Source organism: Neodiprion lecontei, chromosome 3 (genome assembly GCF_021901455.1).
Source record: "Neodiprion lecontei isolate iyNeoLeco1 chromosome 3, iyNeoLeco1.1, whole genome shotgun sequence".
Taxonomy (NCBI): Eukaryota; Metazoa; Arthropoda; class Insecta; order Hymenoptera; family Diprionidae; genus Neodiprion; species Neodiprion lecontei.
In genome coordinates this window covers 19563700-19586766 of record NC_060262.1, presented here as the reverse complement: position 1 = coordinate 19586766, position 23067 = coordinate 19563700, and the positions used below count along the sequence as shown (strand labels likewise).

Genomic DNA, 23067 nt, shown 5'->3' with positions numbered 1-23067 from the left:
AGATATATAGAGCGATTAGAATTTTAGTACTTTCGTTATAATTTCAACAGCAACAAAATTACCAATTTTTCGAAAAATTCAATTAGGTGTAACTCGTCATCAGTTGTTTCGCCACAATCACCTGTTGTTTATGATGCTGTCTGGGGTCGTTGAACTCTGTAGGTTTGCTCCCGCCATATTGAATTAAAGGGATAAGCAACAGGTGCTTTGAAAGATGAAGTGCGTCCACCTAGGCGCAACCCTTCATCGATTCTCCGTCGGTAAGTCAGGTTGCTATGCATAATAATACATCCGACATCCAACAAATTTTGCTGAAAATTTTCAAGATTACATTGAGGATAGGATGATAGCAAATCTCGCAATAACCATAATGATGTAATATAGATTATTACATGACATGAAAGAATGAAAAAGGACTGTATTCTCAAAAATCGTACATCGAAGGTAAAATTTGGATTCTCGCCCGTTTTCGAAACACGAGATGAAGCCGATGTTTTATTATTTTGTGGTGAAAGGCCAAAGTAGAGGGTGAAGAAAGTGTCGGATTGCTGGGGGTCCTTCCGAAATTTGTCAACCGCTAACTTTGGGTTGAGCTTAGACTAGAACCCCAGCTCGTGTCAGACTGACTTACTGCTCTGCCTTCGACGTCTAGCCCTGTCTTAAGATCTCCGAAGAAGTACATGCTCCACCTCGTGTTACAGGATTCGCACCCGGTTCCCTCGGTCCTTGTTTCGAAGAAATGAATGACACTACGTCAATGAGGTATTTAGCCGGATTAATACGCTCGACACGGGACACTCCCATTTCACCCGTGGAAAGGAGAAAGTCTGAAAAAAAAGGAAGCCCATCCATTAGGACAGGAAAAAATGTTTTTCCCAAGTTTTCAGGGAAAAGAAATTTTCTCGGATCGTTTGTCTGTTTCCAGATCAGTTTTTTTTTTGTTTTCTGTAAAACCTGGAGAATGGTTATCAAAACTTATGCATTGCAACACTGACAATTTACGTTAAATTTTAAATAAATAATGTATTTTGATTTGATGCACGTTACATATTATTTAAATTCTTTTTATATGCAAAAACACGTTCATTCAACATTTCCTACGTCGTATCTCCCAAATGGATTTTATCACATGATATGACGTTGATTCACACGTTACGACATCAGAAAATAGATCCAAGTCAAATCAAATGAATAAAGCGCATTCGATAGGCCAAATGATCTTCAAAACATTCAGCTGATGCCTAAATCTCGAATCTTTATGTATGAATCCAGATAGCATGAATCAGGTTGTACCAAAATTGGTCTTTGCATTGATTTCTATTTTTGTCAAGATATCTCAGAATCAAAATGGATTGAAAACTCACGGTTGATTTCAAGTAAATAATTCTCGTTTAATTGTAAGATATTTCTGATTGAACGATGCGAGTCGGTCCATTCTTGTTCTGTCAAGATGACAGAAGGTGAGATATCTATTGATTTTCGTTTTTAAAATCACTCTATTTCGATTTAAGTCTACTCAATTCTTGCCGTCTTCTAACCGCATATGGCGGGGTTTTGAACCAGGGAAGGGAGATCGCCAAAGATCACAGGCGGTGTTGATAAAATCGGCGTTAAAGAGCGGACGGCGAGTGAAGAAAGCGAGTAACTTAAAACCGGCATTCAGTACTAACAGGAAAAAAAGCTAGAGATTTAACGATTCCGTTTCTAGCTTCGAAGGATAAAAACTTTCAAAGCGCAGAAGCTGGCGTTCCGCCGGCCAAGTGAGATGTATAGTTTACCCGATCATATACATGGAACAAAAAATATTTGTAAGTAAGGTGAATGTCCCAATTCCAAATCACTGGTGAACAGCTGTGATTTCAATTATAATGCGATACGTGAATATATCAGACATCAAAATGATGAAATTTTCATACAGATTTACACGAATTATCTGTATTTTTTTGTTCTTTGACATGATACCAAAAAGTATATCGTATAAATATGAAAAATTTAATATGTGTGAAATTATTTCAATTTTTGAAGGGGAAAAATGCGAGGCAAGGAGCCTTTTCAGGATCACCGTAATTTTTTATATTATTTGTACCAATTGATAACTAGGAACTTATACTGAATACAATTAACTGAAACAGGCGGGAAAACGCTTGTTTGATAAAGATTTACTGGAAATTGAGATTTCATATCAATCGAAACAGTTTGAGGTTTCATTGACGTGTCCCATTATGGAGGCTGGTTGGCTAAGAATCAATTATTCCATCACGAGATAATCGTGCGCTAACTATATATCAAATTTTAATATTCGTAAGCTACGAATGTCTCTTAAAAAATACAACAATAGAAATTACTTTCCTTACAAGCAAAAGCTTAGATATCGATGCTTCATTTCAAATCGCTTCAAAATTGTTAGAAATCTAGCAGATTTGTTCTATTTCACTTTATTGTGGCTCAGTTTATTTACAAGGCTATTTCCTACAAAATCACTGACCTTGGGTTTTTTTTTAATCTTATGTAGTCAATTCAATACGACCATTTGTTGATAGTAATCAATATTGGTGCAACGTTGTACAAGTAAATGCTTAACGATGCTACCGCGATAAGAAAAAGTGTTCAATCAATTTATTGAAAATAGTCTTCTGAATGAAATGAGTCGTATTCGTAAATGTGAAATTGAACGAATCTGATGAATCTTTAACAACTCTGAAGCGATTGGAAATGAAGCATCGATATACATGTAAGTCATGGTTTACGGTTCTGGTATTTTTTGATGTTTCTGAATTTTGAAGAAACGTCCGTAGCTTACGAATATAATAATTTGATAAATAATCAACGTACAAGTATTTCGTGTATTAAGAATATTTCCAGCAGCTGTGGTTACCCTGCAGTCTCTAACTTTTTTATTTTTTACCACAATCAAAAAATATAGTTCTACGTGATACACAAAAATAAATTGACGTTAAAGCTTTATTTAACTAAAACAAATGTCAAAAACTAAACAAACAGGCGTAACGTTGCAATAACCAGAAAATAGAAAGTGTGGAGATTCTCGGTGTCAACGGTCAAATCCAAATGAATGAAACGTTTAAATTTGATGTTTCGTCCCTGAGAGAAACCCTCCTCAGAAGACTAGAAATATTTTTATTATTAAATAAAGTTAACATGACTATCGTTACAGTGACATAGTCATTTACATAATAATGTTAAAGTAACACTTACATTTATTTACAAGTTTCACCTCGGATATGAGATTTTACAAGTAATTAAATGTAAGTGTCGCTTTTAACAATCTATTGTAAGGGAATATCTGGCTGTAACGATAGTCATGTTACCTCTTTTTAATGATAGAAACATTCGTAGTTTTCTGAGGAGGACTTCCCTTAGGACCGAGACATCAAATTTCTACCTTCCATTCATTTGACCTTAGGCACTGATTGTGAGAATGAGAATCTCCCCACACATATTACTCAAGATAAGATCGAGAAATCATTCGATATTAGAAAATATAGTATCGTCATCTATAATCACGCCAAACAGTTACTTGTAGCACACTGAGAAAAATTTCATTTTTTATAGTAACTAGAAAAATTCAGTAAAACATGTATCGTTAAAAAACTCTTTGAATATTGTTGGAATTACGAAAAGCAAGGTACACGTAACCATTTTGCGCTATCGTCGATCCTTCTTTGGTAATTGCAACGCAAAATCAGTTCGTTCGGTTTACTCTACTTTCTTAGTTGAACAAGGCTTCAACGTCAATTTGTCGTTGCACAAGCGTTAAATTATCGCAACAGTTACAAGAAAATATAGCAACAGTGATCATAATGAGAAAGAATAGCAACGGATACTAGACTTTCCGGTAACAGCTACAAAACTAATTTTCATTCGGTACCTGCAACTATATCCTTCGATTTCGGTATAAAATGAAAATAGTTAAGGACGGAGCGGTAACCGTATTATAACTAAAAATTTCTCTCAGTGCTACGATACCCATTTTGGTGGTTTTTTTTTTTTTTTTTTTTCTAAGAATAAATAAGAAAAGTATCGACAATTGGCCAACCAATCTGCTCAACGCAAATTATTCAACTAACTCGAAGAACGCCCTTCGGCCTTAACGCAAAGACATTTTCAACTCCTGACTTCAGCGTTGTCCGGGAAGTTCTCCTCACGATGGCGACGGCGTGAAGCCCGAGGCGGAAATTGCGCGAGGACCAGGTGGACGCAGCCGTCGGCCCATCGCGACCGAATAAGAGGCGGCGGCACGTCGTCCAAAGAGCCCCGCCCGTTTTCCGGGACCTCCCAAAACCCGTCCGAGGCCGTTTCGGTTCGTTTTTCCCTTCCCCGTTTCTTCCATCCTTCTCTCCTTTTCCTCCTCGCTGTTGCGTGGATTCTTCGCCCCCGCCCCCGCCCGCCTACCGTTCCTCTTTCGCCCCCTCCTCACCCCCGTCGCTCCCTCTTCGCCGAGGGAAATCTCTTAGCGCCAACAATTAGTTCCGCCTGACGGGCGATCGGTGCAGTTTGCGCGGGTGCAAGGATACCATATCCCATATAATCGGTCGTAAGTAGAGAAACCGTTGATATCGTATCCTAGATTCGTTTCGCTCTTCTGAAGGGGAGAAGAGACTGAGCACAGGAAAAAAGGACGATGCCACTGAGGGAAATTTTTAGTTCAGTTTATCGCTCGGTCCTTAAATATTTTCATTTTTTACCACAATCGACAAAATATAGTTGCAGGTAGAAAATGAAAATCAGTTTTCTAGCTGTTAGCAGAAATTCTAGTATCCGTTAATATTCTTTCTCATTACGATCACTGTTGATTTATTTTCTTGTAACTGATGTGATAATTTAATGCTTGTGTAACAATAAATTGATGTTAACTGATTTTACGTTGCAATTACCAAGAAAGGATCGACAATAGCGCAAAATGGTTACGCGTGCCTCGTTTTTTGTAATTCCACAAATATTCAAACAGTTTTTTTAACGATATCTGTTTTACTGAATTTTTCTAGTTACTGTAACGAATGAAATTTTTCTCAGTGTGCAGTAGGGATAGAAAATCGCAGTTTCGGAATTCGTCAGTTTAATCGATATTTTTTACACAATTGACAGGACGGATTCATATTTTAGATTAAAATGGTTCAAGGAAAAACTGCGTGTTGCGAATCATCGAATAAAATCGGTGGAATGGACGAAGATTCCCTTTTAATTTACTAATATTCAGCGATTCACGTGCGGCGGATTATAATGCAGAAGTAGACTAGTTACGGTTTTTTAAATAAAGTTGCTCTGTTGTCTAATAATATTGTTACACGGATTAATAGACTTTTTATTTGAATTCTATAATGGAGACCTCTGTAAGCCTTTCGACCGAGAATTTTCTAGCGCATGAACATTTGTCGAAAATTTCGATGCATTTACGTCAATCACAATTGCTAAAATTCACATCCGAAGTATCTCTGTAAGTAACGTAAGTCGGGTAAACAGTGGTAAATTAATAATATAATGAAAAGTGGAAATATGAGAGACTGAAATTGATCGACAATTAGTTCTACGATTACAGTGACAGCGATCCGTAGCAATTACTTTTACAGTTGCGTATTTTCTTGCATCTTTGTAAAAAGCTTTTCACGTTTATATTATAGTCATGGTGTTTCTGAGGTAATCATTTGAATACCATACGTATAATCATGCACAAACCAAGTTAACTCAGCTATGATACGATGCGATATTTGCAAATTTGTCGTTAAACTTTCGATCTTATCGAAAACAAATATTCCGTAAAATTATGTCCCAATCGTACGTCGATTCCAAAAGACAATCAGCAAACGAACAGCAACCGAGTAACTGAATATATTTTACATTTCGATCCCAGGGATGAGTATTTACTCGTAAAAGTGTAGGAGTACAATTCAGAAGGTGATAAAGAAGATTTTAAAAATCTTTCAAAGATTTCGCACGCAACGTGACGTATTCAAGGTGAAAGAAAAAAATAACACAGTTTCGTACCAATTTCATACCGATAAATTTTTTGTGTAACAAAAACCGTGTATACATTTTATGGGAAATAAGAAGAAAAAAGAGGGGAAAAATTCTGGACACTGATCGGGATGCCTCGAAAACGACGCGCCTCGACGGCTTCGCTGCAGGACATCGAGGACGAAGATTTTTGTTCGGAAGAAAAGTACGGCGGAGGAAGCAGCAGGGATCACATTCAGGATGCTATGGAAGGCGTGAGAGCGCCGAGGAACGCGGCCAACGCAAGGGAACGGGCAAGGATGCGAGTTCTCAGCAAGGCTTTTTGCAGGCTGAAAACAACCCTTCCTTGGGTTCCGGCCGACACGAAACTCAGCAAACTGGACACCCTTAGGCTCGCCGCTACTTACATCGCCCACCTTCGCGCTGTTCTTCGGGACGAGGGCGAATCACATCCGGAAACCACCAGATCGCTGTCACTCGCATTGGTGAGCTAGAGAATTTGATACGATTATCTTAGGTGGAAATTTTCCCTGAAAAGATTGTCGATAAGTTCAAAAATCACGCCCGCCGATCCTCGTTTTAAATAAATCAGTTCCTGTTTTTTGTTTTACATGAATTTATGATAGACGATAATTTATCTGGAATGTTAAGTCGGGCTTGTACAGTTTTATTTTTACCAGAATGAACACAATTTTAATTTCGATTTTTTTCAACTCGATAACTTTTTTTTTTTATACAGCCAATAAAATCCAAATTTCAATCTGCAAGTTCATGATTTTCAATATTATTTGTTTTGGATGATGAGCATTCCAAGAAATATTTTTCACACTTTTATAAAGCAAACCTATTTATTGTTATAGACCGTACTATTCGAATTGAATTATATCCCGATGTTTAAAAAAAAATTTCTACCGCAGTGAGAAAATGCTTGTTGGATTCTGAACTTATTATGTATGATCACATTTAAATATAAATACCGATACGGAACGAAGATGGACTAAATTTTATTCCGATGAAGTGAGAACTGTCTATTTTATCGCAATTAAGTTATCTGTTGGATTGAAAAATTGATTATAAATTTTCTAATAGATATCTCGAGTACTGGTAATAGATTACGAATAATTTCTTCACCCGTATTTTGTTTTAATCTAAACAGTGCCATTTCAGAACGGATCTCAGACTAATTATTCCAAAATTGATTTCTCTTTGTCATTGAAATATTACTTAACGAACATACATATTTGTGTAATATCGGCGCCGAAGATGATTTACCTGATAAAATAATATAGAAAAAAAATTCGAACATGCTTACTTCGCATATTCCTGAAGTTTCTTTCATGAAATTGTTCATCTTGCATCATTCGTAAACGAATAGAGTTGAGAAAACGGGTTCTCTTCGGATGAATGCGTTGTTTATATATCAACTCATTAGATATTTCTCCAGAATTTTCATGCAGGTTGATTTTTTATTCAAGATCACATTGAAGAGTATTTTTTTTTAGGATTCATGCCTTTTTCCAAACATATTTGAGAAAAAGCTGGAAGATTCTGAGTATTCGATTAATATCTACCAGTTCATTTCTCAAGCGTCGTACAGTGAATGTTCATTTCCGAATGAATCACTTCTATCCGTTAAAGATATAATTCACAAATGAAGAATTACAGAAATTGATTTTCAGCGATTACTTCGATTTTATTAATTCACGATATTACGAATCATTTTTCAACACATATTTTTACCAGTTTTCATTTGATTTTCTCATTCGAACCTTTGCCACCTGAGCATTTATCGCGGCGTCTACGGTGCATGGAATATCTCCGAATATTCAATCAACGATATCTCGTTCCATATACTGTGTACAAAAAATAAATACCATATGAGATTTTAAATGTTCGCCGTTCGTAAAATAATCAATCAAGTTGTAATATTTTATCTTGGTTCTACCACAAGTCATCGATCTTTTTGTTTTCCAAAGTATATTATTATACGGCTTACTCGCGTGATAAATAATTTCTTTCTTTAACTTTACGAATTTGCAGCTCTTAAAAAAGAAAATTGAGTTGACAATTAAATTTAGCTAGCGGCAGAGAGGAATTGGAACCGTAATGAGTTAGCAACGAGAAAATTTTTTCAAACTGAACAATATTTCCGCCAAAAGGCAGTTGATAAATAGAGAAAAATAGACTAAAATTTTATTGCTTCGAGTTTAATTTGTATTCAATCATTTGAATAAGAATACAGATATTATTCAGACGAAACCTCATGACAATCGATTGCATAAACATTTAAAAGGAAAATTTTCTAGACTAAAAAGTAAAATTTCCACATCACGGTCCAAGATGCATAAATTTGAATTTTTATATAGAAGATACTTAATTCTACTAAATTGGATAGTCGAAAATTGGCAGAATTATATTCGTAGAAACATGGATAATTGAGATCGTGCAAAGAATTATTATCTTTGATGAGAGCTTCTGATTAAAATTAGATGTAAACATCTTCAACTTAGAATTTCGACATAAATTATGAAACTTGAAATTATTCTATTGAATGCAAAATTTCCCTACTGATTCGTGTTAATCTTTCATCAGCTTTAACATTTGCAATAATTTCACTAATTCTTCATAATAAAAAATTGACAAATAGAAATTGGAATATATTCTGCCTGTCTTTGAAGTGTAACGAATTCAATATTTATAGATAATGTTACTTTTATCTCGCAAAAGGTGACGTATTTCCAGCTGTCTGTACAACGTTATGAAATTTACCTCAATACCCTGAAAGAACGTAGCTGCATAAATATCGTAAGATTTAACTGTCAAAATTAATATATCATATTCAACTAATTCAATTTGATACAATTCCTTGTAACAAAAACTAATCGCTTCGTACACAAGACGTGGATCACATCTGCACGTACAAATTGCCAATGCGATTCGGTTCAAAGCGTCCTAAAAAAAATACGAGTGTATTAAGAGAGAAAAAAAGTTATTCGACGAAAAATACTCCTCCGTTTACTTTCCTCAAACTTTTATATGGCCGCCGCGTGTTTTTCTAATCTCCTCCTACTCCCCCACTTTATTTTTGCATATCCGCGAAACACGCATTCTTTGGCATGATGAGGAAAACTGCGAGAGAGAGAGAAAAAAAAAAGAATTCCAAGTGAGTTGTTCGGGAATTCAGTGAGTGCGAGCTCGTCTGTAGCTCAGAGATTGGTTCCGAGCACCAGGAGCTACTGCGAGGAGAGCAACCAGGTGGCTCCAATCGGCGTCGCGACGTAGGCGCAATGTGCGGCAGCCATCACCGAGGCATTCCCTGTTTACGTCTGTCCAGGTGGACCAGATCACAGCGTCACTCCCTCGGCCCATTAATTTCAAGATAGTTCCGTTGTTCGACTTTCGGTTCTTTACTGCCCCGCAAGACGCGATGCAGCACATTTTACGCGCATCTTATTTAACGCGCTTCGTTTTTCCCCCCATTTTTTAATCCATTTTCCTCCAAAATCCGTTTTTAACTTATTACCGAGGTTACCGCTTTTCCTCATCCATTCTTTATCCTTCGTTATTTGAGAGGTGGAAAAATTCTTCGGAATTACCGTGAGCGGCTTCTTTTCGAAACAGTCTACTGAGATTGAATTGACGTACAAAAACCACTGATAATTAATATTTTTAATGAACTAGTTTTTCGCAAAAATGTTTTACAAGCGCTGTTCAGCAATTCAATTCATCATTGCCTGATAATTCCTGACTTCGTGAAACTTCATCTGCAACTATGCAATTATCTAAAATCGTTTGCTTAACAAGTATTAATGAACGTATTTTTTAAAAAAACTTCTACTGCAATGTCCTGATAAATTACCCGACTTTTCCGCAACTAATTTGGACCGTTCTTTAGAATGCCTTCTCAATTTTGTGAGATTCGAATATTACTTAAACTCGTGGACTACCATTTCCTGAAAATCTATTTTTAGGTTTTCTCCAATGCTTGGCGATATTCTGAAAGAATTCCGGAACTTCTATAAAATGTTCTAAAACTATTCTTATTCAAGTAATTTCAATTACTATCGTAACCGAAGATCTTTTTTTTGAAAATTAATAAACTTGACGCAAAATCTGTGAATTTGCCTGAAAGTGTTTTACTTGTAAACAAACTCGATACGTTGAAATCTCAATAACGGTATTAGGGTAAATGAACTTGCAGAATTAAAAAAGTGAATTTATTTTTATCATAAAACAGTAACAGTGACGTTGTTAAAGAAATTTCTCAAAGATTAATTCTATCCTCAGCATAATCTCTGAGAGTGTTTTTGTTTGATTAACAAACGATTTCTGGATAACAATTTTCACCAGAATTCGCAAGAACTGTCAATATTTAAATGATTTAAAACTTTAATTCATTTCGCAGTCGTGGCCTTTCGCAATCCAAGGAACGGGGGCTCCGATGTTGATGAACAATAACTGCACGTCAGGATCATCATCGACTTCTTCATCGCCAGGAGGGCAATACCGAAACCAGCAATCGCCGCTGGACGTTCAGCCAAACGTGCATAATCATCACCATCATCATAATCACCAGCCCATTCACGTTCGTCATAATCACGAATCACAGCTTCCTTACTATTGAACTAGATGATAAGATCACTTTATTTTGTTAAAATCAAAGCAAAAACAGCATTTCGTTTTATTCGATTTGTCACACAGTTCTGATGATGGAATTTCTCTAAATTATTATTGTGTGAAAAAAAGTAAAACAGAATACAATGAGAAGACCCAGCCGAGAAAAAAAAAAAAATTATGTCGTTCAATTAATGAAAAACTATGACAGCAGATGATTTTTACTCCATCGATGTTTTCCTGGGTTAATCGTATCATTGGTGAGCATACATATAACGTTGCACTTATTAGATACTTTTTTAGTGTCACGAGAATCTCGAGCACTTCTCGTATTTATCAATTTGTTAAGCACTTATTTTTCAACACACTCTCATCATGACAGAAGAATTACCTAAGTTTCGTATTATTGCGGTGCGTATATTCTAAATTTTCACGAAAACAAGGAAATAGGAGTTTAGATAAATTTAAACATAGTACCGTGACAAAAGTCTTTGGAAATTTTTTGAAATTGGTGGTAAAATTCAATTTCCAATTTCAAATGATTTAATGGAAATTTTGAAAAAATAATTCTAAGCAATAGTGATATCGTAGGTACATCATATACAGTAAAATTAGAGGCTTTCAGAGATGAAAATATATAGATTCGTAATTCAACGAAGTAAATTTCGTATATGCGTATAAAGATTATTATTACTATGACTATTATTATTATTATTATTATTATTAGTACGACTAATTGACGTGATGAAGATTTTTACACTTAGATTATATTTATTCCAGCGTGCCTTATTTATTAATGAATAACTATCGTTATTATTAAAGCTGTAATTTTAATATTATATTTACGAATGTAAAACCAAAGAATGCCGCAGCTAGTCGAATAAAATAAACAATTTATAAATAATAAACTGTAAATCCGTGGTGAGCATAACGCAAGCGTAACCTGATTGATTCGTTGCGTTTGAAATAATCGTTCTGTATCTACGCTATTTGGAAAGCGATGAAAAAGAAGGAGTCAAAGTCATTACTACGGCATGTATCCGGAAGTGTGTAAGGGGAAATTTGAGGGAGAAGGGAAGGGAAAAGAAGGGAGGAAAATGAAAGTGAGGTCGGCGGCGAGGGACAAGAGAAGGATGTAATCTTGCGGAGGATGAACGCGAGTCGGATAGACGTACAAGTTAAATAAACAGCGTGAAGAACCTTTTGTTTAAACCCGATACTAAAATAATATATCCCATCTCGTCCTCAAACAACTGAAACAACTGCGCAACTGTCTACTGATCTGCCGGTAGCACTGCAATAATCACGAGGGACCGGATTTCACCGTCGCTTACGAACGACATGGTCGTTTATTTCGGTCGAGGAAAGCGAATCGATCGATTTGATTATACAATCAAAATTTAGAGGCCCGGAGGAATTTATTTTTCAATAAAATCAGAATGTTTGAATGTTACTTTTTTTTTTTTATTTTTTATCTGACCGGATAATATTTGATCTTGCGTTCGAGTCAGGAAAGCTGTCACGTACTTGGTGTAAATTTAACCGAGTTAAAATTATTTATTGTACTTATTGCTGGTTAGTACATATTTAATGTGTGCTGACAATTCTTAACTGTAAAATCAGGAAAAGTTCTGGGTAATTTATCTCGTCTTTGAACACTTTTTCTCCAAAGTTCTCCATTTGCTGAAAGTGCATATTTTCCGTGAACATTATTCATCGCAGTTATATCAAAATATAATAAAAATCACAACGAGCGAAGTTTCTTTCTTTTTTTCTGTAAATTTGCAGTTTTACTTTCAATTTCAATCCCAAACAAACAAGCTTATATATGCTGTTCTTTACGAATTTGTACAGGTCGGAAGAGTCCGTTATCAATATCAATATCAACATTTAATAATTATGTCCATGACAAGGTTGGACAACTTGGAAACATCTGTCTGAAACAAGTTTAACAAATATGAAAACAAAAAAAATATCTGAAAAAAAATAAAAAAATTTTCGGTCTGTTATTTCTGACGCAAATATTTTACAAATTTCACAAATGAGTAAGAATACAGAGAAATTTAACTACACAAACTTAATAGACGACAAAGAAAATATCGCGCGCAGCAGGAATGTAGGTACGTTTATTAGATACGACATTAATCGCTGACTGAGGATATGCCTATATTTTCTTCAACGTTCTCTACAAGTACACATATTGATGTATTCCACCTCTCACAAATATGCTTTTATTCTATATTCCAACAAGTCAATTTATAACTCATTCTTCATCAAGTTCGATCCCTTTTATTCTCCAAGTTCCAATGATTCTGAAAGTAACGATTTCAACATTCATCAAGTCTCAGAATCAACTTTCTACGAATGACAATTTCACACTCAACAGTAATTGATATCAATTTAAACTAGTTTTGCCGTTTGATACTAATTCTTTTTCCGACCGTCCATTCGCTGCGTAGAGAATTAGACAGTATTATAGGTAGCGACGTGTAATTACGCCTAGACGACGAAACTGTCCAGTTTCAGGTTCAGTTCAACCCTAGAGTTCAACAGCCACTCGTCGGAACTAGTTCACTACTCGTAAAACACAAACTGAATTGTGAATTTATTTGTTTATTTATTGATTTACGAATTTCTATATTTTACGGGATAAAAGTCTACACAAAAACACTAATTGTAAATATTTTTTTGGAAATATGGTAACACTCGATTGTTACTAATGTGCGAGCCCATGCTGTAACAAACCCCGAAGAACCTCGGAACCATTATCGCAGAAGTATATAATAAAAAATAATCTTAAAGATGATCACGGTTCGTTTTTTTTTACTTCTACTTATATTAACTGGATGTATTGTGACTCTGTCCGCAGACCCGCAAACACATGATTGTTCAGAAATTTATTAGCAAGTAGCCCAAATTATAATTGCCCTTATCTGTCCGCTTTATTATAGATCTGTGGCAGTGTCCGTGATGATTGTTAGGAATTTCGAGTTTGACATTATGTATTCCCGATAAAGTCATCACTATTTTACCTACAATTTCAGCACTTTTCCGGTAATCCCTAATAATAACATAAGCCAGAGGATACAATTGTGTAATAATACTATACATAAGATATCAGAAGCTAACGACTGATATCACATAAACATGGATTTTCTAGATTTTTTATAATCAAATTCTCATCAATTATCTACGATACCTCTGTCAATCGAAATATATCTATAGATTTCCGCCTAGCTGTTTTTCCCCTCTCGTGACCCGCCGCTCCATGGGTAGAGCGACAGAGAAGACGGGAGAATTATTATCTTCCGTCCTTCAGAAAACTGATGTAAATCTCTTCTGAGCGCCGTGCGACATCAGTCGTTTCCGAGCAATCGGAGCGAAATCACGTGCATTCAGCAGCAATTCACAATCAGATCGCGTTGATTAGGTTATGTCACGTCGCGTCGGTCGATCAGTGTATTTCCACGATACTCGTCTGTGTATAATTCACGAGAAGCAGCGTGTAGCCTGTAGAAGAACCGAGTGACTGAAATAAAAACATGCTGCGAACGTTGAAGGTGAATTTCGTGTCTCGAGTTTTCATTGTTTTGTGTAACTTCAGAATTCAGTGATGTCTATTTTTGTCTCTGTGCGTCGAGTGTCAATATCATTATTTTTGTGGCTGATTTTCGGCAAATGCACAGTTGCATTGTTAGCAAGTTTATTCAGTCGTTTGAAACAGACAGCTACAGCACGAAAAGTGAGTGTAGAATCGAGTGTTATTGCAATGCGGATTTTTGGATTATAAGAGATTGGTGAAGATGTGAATTATGTGAAAAATGCGTCGCTTCACCAATACACCTGAGATGCTACAAGAACTACTACGTGCAAAAGTGTGGTGCAGCCCAGAGTCAAGGTAACGATACTTATTTTAATTATTGATTGATAATTCACGGAGGTACATGTAAGACCGAAGTTTTGTACTTGCATAACATGCAATGGATACGAAACTAAACGGTAATAATTAATTTGCAAACTGAAAAGCCAATTTGTTAAATTAATTCAACTGTTCTGTTTTTTACAGATTCCAGTAGAGACTTCCGAGTAACTTTTCCATTTCTCGGCAACGTTGGTGAGTTTGCATGTGTTAGGTTACGGATATTTCCCTGGGATTCCTCTGTCACGTGGCGTGCCGGTAACAATTGTTAAACAAATCTTCGATTTCTTAGCTGCATGGATAGGCTCATTCACGATCGCAACGTGCTTGACTTTCAGTCGAATCATTATTTTTCGCAATGCAACTTAGCGTAGCTTACTTCAAGTTAGAAATTTTACACGTTGCTAAAAGTGGAATGAGCATCGCGACAGGCAACCATCGCTTACTCGGCACTCGCGAGATCGAATTGTGTTTCGTAACTGATGTAATAATCTACGATTGAATTTACTGATGATGCCGTTTAAGTGGTGGGTTCACCTGAGGTTTGAACATATTCAATTATTCACGTTATGGTTAAATTGATGAAATTCCAAAGTCTGGCATAACGTAACGTAATCAAATTGCATTTTACATTATATATCATTTTCAATCTTTTAACAGCCAACAAGTATTGATCAACTGCAGGCTTAGCTCGCTTAGAAAAATGCTAATTGGCATTCAGGATGTTTTTAATCACTTTTACAAAAGGTAAATGTACCGATAGTCTGCCAACATTTACTAAAATAATAAATGCAATATTAGAGTTGGCGGGATACAACCGCGATACTGTATTCCGAGAAGGCAGACTACGATACAAAAACATTTTGCTCCCAACAGGTAACCAACGAAAATGTAAGTCAGTGACCACGGCGCAAATGATGAAGAATGATGTGTGTTGCAAAATATGGAAAATCGTTTAGATCGAATATAGGTAACCGGGTAGGTAGGTGGACGTTTTGGGATCCGTCGCGGGATTTATGCATGTGTGTGTGTGTGAATCTCTCTTTTCCGTTGGGTGGTTCCGTTGGGAAACAGGCAAGGGTAGGAAGGTCGCGATGTGCCGTGATGTTACTAACTTTAGTAATCCACAGCGTCAAACGATCACAGAAATTTTTTTCCCAAAAGACTGCGTATTCGAGTCTCGCGACCGTTTGTAAGCATTTGAATATTAACGAGATCGAATTTTCCATTTCTTGTGACTGCAACCATTTTTCAATCGTTATGCAATTCAATTATTTAGTCATTACCGATCGTTCTTCCATTCAATTGATCTCTGTGATCGTCTGAATGGGCAAAACGCATCTCTGGCCGATCTATCGCGTTCCGTGGTACGCTAGATGGGGAGAGATGTTGAGCTCGAAAACTTCGCGTCGAAGAGGACCGCCGACCGTCACGCCACACAATAATGCATGCCCTCCAACCCTCCTCCTCATTTTAATTCGATTTGTAATCTGAGAACAACAATCCGCATAGCAATGTATCTAATTCAGGAAGATGCAGATGTGGATTGTATTTCTACAGAATTCTTGGGACAAGTCCCAGATAATACAAATTTTTTGACGATTTAATCTGTCGCGCCTTATTGCGCGTAGATTAATCATGAGAATTGGACGCAGCTTTATGCGCGTAAATTAATAACGGGAATCGGACACGTTTTTTACGCGACAATTTTGCAAACAATATATCAAAGAGTTACACACTCTCGATGAGCTCACTTTTCAGCTCTTCGGTCAATTTTTTGACGAATCATAAAGTTTTCAAGTTCCACGGTGCCTTTTGCGCGTGGACTTGATACCTTTCAGTTATGAGAGAAAGCGCGGCATTTGAATACCGGCGCTCAACGCGCAGGAACAAATATTTAGTAAATTCGTAGAATTCATGCGATATCTTTATTCCTGCATCAAATGAGAATATATTGGACTGTTTTAGTACGATATTTGGAGATGTGGATGTCAACGCCTAAATCGACTATACGGCACCTCCTTAAAACTATCTGTAATTTAGTCGACAGTGAGACAATAGGCATTTGCTATATACAACAATGACTATGCTTTGATCTATATACAACGTAATTCCGACATGTATAAAAAAAATTAATGAAATTTTTCGGAATTGCTGGTAAATAGTAAATTTTTTATTCAGTGAACAATTAGCAGATTAAGAATAATGTAATAGATACATCGTGATGACTTGATTTGTAAACGGGATGGTTGTTGATTTTCATAAATAGAGATAGTTATTTTTTTTAATCATTCATTTCTGTAACACAACATTCCGCGCTCTCTGAGTATGAACAGTTATCCCTCTTTTTCGGAATATAAGCAGTCGTTTCCTCACAGTCGGCTTTATTGACTTTTGACCGAAGCTTCTCAAGTTCTACGGGATCTTCTTCATCATCTTGGTAATTCCAATGCTGCACTTCTGATGTCCCGAAAAATATGTACACTGCGCTAGTTGAAAACATTATTGCAACCGTGATGAGAAATACCAGGCGCCATTGCACGATCGTTTGCTGTAACACGCGTAGAGTTTTTCGATGAAGCAGGAAAGATTATAATCGAATTATTACATCTGTCGGTTATTTCTTCGAACTCACGTTATTGTTGGTTAGGATTCCGATCATCATAGGGGCTAGGAATTTAACGATTGATGAAATTGTATTCATAATGCCAAAGAGAATACTTGCGTAATTCGGACTCAGATCAACAGTGACGGCAAGCGTTCCAGCGGAAGTGGCACCAGTAGCAATTAAACTTGCCATCATGAACGCGATGGCTAAGGTTGGGTGACAACCACTGAAAGCCAGACCCAACAGCATTATGCTTGGAATACCACAACCCAGAAAGACTGCTGCTTTCCTCAGCCACATTATTGGCATCCTTTCCGTTTTCAACAGCCAGTCGGAAAAACTTGAAATTGTATAGGAAAAAAGCATTCGCAATACTTGAGGAATCGCTGAAAGCATGCCAACCTGTGGAAAGATTACAGTAGAATTCATATTGCATCTTCGGAATGTGAGCAGTAGATGAGGTCTGACGATAAGCGCAAGAAAAGCTGGTGCATTGAAACAAAGCCGCAGAACTTGCTCGGCTATCAAAAATAACTATGAAACATTAACTTTTCAGGGTCCTTGAATATTTCATATATTGCCATACACTTGTAGGAGTATGAAATAAGGAGCTTCAGTAAAAATGGAGTATCGAGGAAAAGTGACAAATTCTAAATTGGAACGAATAGGTGCGCAATAAATGTGAAATCGTTTCAATACACATTTTATTTTTTCTTCAAACGTGCTATCCACCCGAAATGAAAACTTGTACTGTAACCCTTGAATTCCGCACCTACCAAAAAATAAACTAATGATATATGTATGGTTGCATGTTTATCGGAAAGTTTTGATTCTGTGCGTTTTGTAATAGTTTTGCCAATTACAAGCCATCCCCAATCATTCAGCTGCAAATAAATATTATCAATCTCAAGATTTCCAAGTCAGCTTACCGCCTGAATGTTCCATCCTTGAATATAATTGAAGTAAGAGGGGATTCCAAGATAAAGAATGGTAATGCCCCACATATAGCCTACGTGTGCAATAGTTACTATCCAGAGTGGACGTGACGTCAATATAGCTTTCCATGGGACTTTTTGAGAAGTGGTGATGTTTACAGAATTTCCTAGACGTTCCAGGATGTATGTTTTTTCACCTACTGAAATACGAGGATGTTCTTGTGGTGTATCGAAAGCCAGGTAATACCATGCGACGCACCTTAGAAAAAATTGCCGTTTTTAAACCATAGAACTTATATATATACATACAATTACCTTTTCAAACACTTCAAAGAATGTTTCCGTCGATCGTTAAGTAAGAGGACGAAGAAATATTTCATGGAAAGAAGAAAATTTTCATGTACCATATAATTCCAAGAGCTGACGTTACGTAAAAAACTGAATCCCATCCAAACGAGTTTATGAGTATTGCACACATTGGGTAGACAATTGCTGTTCCCACTGCCCCGCCTGCAATCAACAAAAGATTTGAATTGAATAGCCACGATTCAATACCGTTGTGGAAGGAGAATTCAGAAAAAGTTTTAGATTTAATTTTTGTACTCATATCATAATCTATGTCGGCAGATATGAAAATTCTTTGGTACTTGGGCTTTCTACTTACCGAAATAAGCACTGAGAAATTTACTCCTATCGTCAATAGGAATCCATTTAGCAGTCATAGAATGTACGGCGGACCAACAGACGTCCTAAAACATAAAAAAAAATTGAAACGTTGACGAATGTAAAATTTGGATGCTTGTTCCCCTACGACAACATGTTAGATACGTACTGCTATTCCGCCCTGAAGAGCTCGTAAAAGCACGAAGGCGTAAAAATGGTAGCGTGCCAAAACCGGTGTCATAAAACCTAGCGTAGCAGGGATAAAAATGGTCAATCCAAAGATGAGCTTGGTTCCATAACGATGAGCCAAGAAGCCGGCAGGTAACTCCATGATCGGGTGCAACCAAGAATATGCTCCCAGAGCCACACCTTGGTCGTACTCATTCCACGAGAAACGATGATTTGATTGTGTTTCATTCTTGGATGGGCTCTGAAAATGTTTATTCTTTACAATAACTAATAATGCGCGATGATTTAACGCGACATATTAGTTTAATGCCGTACGCTGCACAACTCGGGTGAAATATGGAAGGGCGTTACTTTTCAAAATTAATTGCACGATGATGGCGATTTTCACGTTTGCTGAGCCCAGTTCATTTCATGTTTGGCTGCATGCAGACTTTGCGTCCCATGAGACGGTCGTTCAGCGGAAGAACGTATCGGCGAACAAATGGAGAGGAACACCAAAAGAGACTGTGAACTGCCATTTTTAGAATTTTTCACAAAATTCATACAAGCTGCGTTTTGTGAATTTGGTTCAATTACCAATTTCAAGTCATTATGCCAAAATGATAATCTTTAATTTCATCTCAACACACGCCTGATGCTTTATACTTTCATTTCTGCATTATAATCATGTAGATAAGCATATAATACCTATATTCACAAAACGCAGCTTGTATAAATTTTGTGAGGCGCTTACGAAATTCGTAATCAGTCGGACAGTGCTACCAACTTAATTTGCGGCCGAAAAAATTTCAAACGCGAAATAGCCGGTTTTTGAACTTTGCTCGAAATAGCCGGTTTTTCAACGATAACTCGAGATGGCCGATTTTCCAAGCGAACCTCGAAATAGCCGATTTTTCAAGCCTGGCTCGACATACCGGTTATTCTACGCAACCGTCGAATTCATCTCTTGTAAACAGTCTTTTACAGAATCGGGATTCATTCTCAATAATATTGTCAACATTAGACTACCAGAAAAATTATGTTGCTATCGATTTCATTTTTAGTGTTATACTTAAATGTGGTAAATGGAATTCTTTCAAAGTAGACTTTCTCACCTTTCTTGGTATGATTACTCTACAATCCCATATAACGCAGATTTGTTCAACTGCAAGATCATCTTTCTCCATTACGTAACAAGGGAATAATCGGCTTTTATTCCAGAGCTGCACATCTGAATTTATTCGCAACTTGAGCGTAATGTCGTCACTTTATTGACTTGAAAAGTGGTACCCATGCACAGAAGCAGAGTATTTCAAATTTGCATACGTAGACTTCGATATAAGGAGATATATACGTCAGCGTCAAAATCGACCAGGGCACCTGCCTAACGCGGAGTGACTCTGTAAGAGGTGAATTAAGAGCCACCTACGTGTTCAAGTGTTTGTGTCGAGTCCCACGATGTGAGAGAGGTGTTTGTCGTGTTGTTATCCAGAGAGTTTGTGAGTGACGTGGCGTTGGTCCAGAGACTGGATGAATTGGACTTCTGTATGTATTCATTCCACGCGCATTGTGCAAGAGTTGTTGCCTTGAGTTGGGGTGCTACTACCATGGCGATAATGGTAAGACTGAGGTGCAATTTTATCATATAGCTGACAGCAAACCCACTGAAAACGAGGTACCACAGTACATCTCGGCAGGAAAAACATTCCTTTTCTGAAAAATGGCTTGGTATACATCATCCAATATTCTACCATATCTGTGCGCACTCTGAAAACCAGTAAAACTGGTAGCAAATAGTAAACAATGATTCAACGATAATGTCCGAGAAAGTAATAAGTTTAAAACGGATTATTTTTATGGTAAGGCGATCAACGAATGAACCAACTTCATGGAATGAACATTTTTCGGAATTGAAATTCACCTCGGTGGACCGTGAGTTATTTCTGATATCCTGCCATTTATGGTATTTCTTCAACTTCAAAATGCTTAAGTCAAAACAAAATTGAAAACTTACCCTTCACTAGTTTTTCCGGCGCAATAACCATGATGATTTTATAGATTCAAACAGAAATGGCAGATCTTTCATCCGTAAATAATTGAAGATTCGTTGGTTATTTTAGCGGTTTACTGTGTAGACACAGAATCCAATTTGCTACGAACATAATTCCATTTAACAGGATGTACATGCATGTGCCTTTGCATTATGAACAATTCAACGTTACATTCGCCACGGGGAGAATTTAAGCATTTTTGTATTATTCTTCTGAACTGTTGACGAGAGTGAGAATACTTACGTATATTCTTCTAGCAATGACGACAAAATTCTTAAACGAAATTTTTTCGAGCCTCTTAATTTCAATTACCAATCTGTTTCACAGAAGAAAAAAACCACTTGAGTTTCTGCGATTTCGAATGTGATTTGCGAATTCATGAAAAATAAGAAAACACGCGTAAACCTAAATTTAACTTTTCAACACTGTCTGTATTTATTGTGAGAAACGAATGGTTTAAAATCGTAATTTACATAAAAATACGCATAGGTACTTACAGAATCCCACAGAAAGATAGTATGTGTGGAATGCATAAAAAAATAGATTCTATCCGTTGGGCATAGTCGTTTGTTTTCAATTAATGTTATATAATTTTTTTTTATCGCTGTGTTGCGTAATAAATGATGATTTTTATTTTCAAGTGAAAACGGCTGGGTTGTGTTGCCAGTCGACTTGGCGCACGCGTGTCCCCAACTGCACATCCAAAAAGAGACTAACTGTATTCACAATATCGGAGTATGCTAAATACTCGTATAACTCATTTCTTTGGATATTGCATACGTAGTCTCATGTGTCTTTTCACGAAAATCGAGAGCTTATGCGAAGTATTCAAAAAAATCGCTACCTGTCCCAGACCTCTCATCCCTTTAGGTTTTTTAGTAATTGATTGTAAAAATTTATCCTCAATCTTGGCAGTAGTGCAGAATCTTTCCAGATTTCTTCGATACTTTGTTTGGAAATCATAAGCTTTCCAAAATCTCCAGTCTCTACAGTCTTTTTTTTCAAGGAATTCTAATTTGTTATCAAGACGTCTCATAAAATATCTCTTGAGTTGTGGGTGGTTTTTCAATAGTACAAACTTTTCATTTTTCCTGACATCGAAATATCGATTTTTCTTTAGAACGAGAAAATTAATCTTTGATTACAGCAAACCCCAGTCTTCGGTTTTTTCAGATTCCTACACATAATTCCATCTAAAACAAGTCGTGAAAATAGTATTTTTAGTGATACTTGCATGGTGTTGGAAACGGCGGGATAAAAAAGGTGACGTGCACGCGACTTTAGCAACAAATGATAGGCATCAAAAATTGCCGTGTCCCCTCTTCCTCGACTGTTTGCTTCTATCAAAAAAAAAATTCATAAAACTCGACGAACTGCGACACAGTTTGTACGATGTTCATAGAAAATTTTACACAAATTTCTATAAAATAAATAAAATAATGCAATAGGAGACATTTCCATTAAAAAGAGAGATACCATTATCTGAAAAAAGAGAATATTTACGGTAAAAATTTTTTTCATACTTGATGGTCGGTGCTTTCAGTAATTGAATTGATTTGTGAAGTGATGAACAGTATCGCAATCAGTGCCGTTTTGTTTTCGATAGAAGCACACGTTAAAAAATAGGACACAGCAATTTTTCATGGCCATCATTTAAATGTGTAGTCGTGCAAATTTCACATTTCCACCGTATCCAAAATCATCGCGGGAGTATGTTGGAACAGACGAACAGATCGGCAGATCGGCGGACCATCCGACAAACAGACGGAGGGACATTTTTCAAGAACGGTTTTCCTGGCTGCTGGAGATCTAAAAATCTGAAGATTCATTGGAATTAGAAAAATTCATACTTGGCCGCAACCAATATTTTTCCTATATCACCGTAGGTGATGAGAAATAAAATTATAGCACGTAATGTAACAAAAGATTAATCGGTTTTATTCCCGTGTTGCATATGGGGTAGTTGGGGTAGTCCATATTAAACCGACCAACCCGTGACCCCGACCATTTTTGATTTTGTCTGTGAACGTGAAGAGGATCTGCGGTACAAAAAAAAAAAAAACAAGAACAATTCGTCGTTCTAGCATAAAATATTTCGACAGATCATGTATAAGACTCGGCCACATGATCTTAGTTCGA

General features: G+C 36.6%; 2 protein-coding genes across 8 annotated transcripts; one reads left to right on the top strand and one right to left on the bottom strand.

Moving 5' to 3' along the window:
• The first annotated feature begins 4499 nt into the window (after nt 1-4499).
• LOC107227573 (transcription factor 23) lies at nt 4500-10830 on the top strand. Of its 3 annotated transcripts, XM_046734636.1 has the most exons (4): nt 4537-4552; nt 5637-5970; nt 6064-6455; nt 10376-10830. In XM_046734636.1, exons 3-4 carry the CDS (start codon nt 6102-6104, stop codon nt 10592-10594), a joined length of 573 nt encoding a protein of 190 aa, XP_046590592.1. In that variant the 5' UTR covers nt 4537-4552; nt 5637-5970; nt 6064-6101; the 3' UTR covers nt 10595-10830. The 3 variants fall into 3 exon arrangements, with proteins under 3 accessions (XP_046590593.1, XP_015524251.2, XP_046590592.1); XM_046734637.1 differs by lacking the exon at nt 5637-5970 and having other exon boundaries at nt 4500-4552; XM_015668765.2 differs by lacking the exon at nt 5637-5970 and having other exon boundaries at nt 4504-4552; nt 6067-6455.
• A 5727-nt stretch (nt 10831-16557) lies between these two features.
• On the bottom strand, nt 16558-21620 carry LOC107227567 (sialin). 5 transcript variants are annotated; one of them, XM_046733496.1, is made up of 10 exons: nt 21426-21620; nt 21172-21277; nt 20892-21029; nt 20307-20590; nt 18879-19139; nt 18711-18795; nt 18451-18556; nt 18041-18305; nt 17229-17513; nt 16558-17054 (listed from the first exon to the last, which is right to left on the bottom strand). In XM_046733496.1, exons 3-10 carry the CDS (start codon nt 20920-20922, stop codon nt 16788-16790), a joined length of 1584 nt encoding a protein of 527 aa, XP_046589452.1. In that variant the 5' UTR covers nt 20923-21029; nt 21172-21277; nt 21426-21620; the 3' UTR covers nt 16558-16787. The 5 variants fall into 5 exon arrangements, with proteins under 5 accessions (XP_046589452.1, XP_046589451.1, XP_046589450.1 ...); XM_046733494.1 differs by having other exon boundaries at nt 16571-17054; nt 17139-17513; XM_015668759.2 differs by having other exon boundaries at nt 16571-17054; nt 17139-17513; nt 21172-21244.
• Between the last annotated feature and the right edge of the window lie 1447 nt (nt 21621-23067).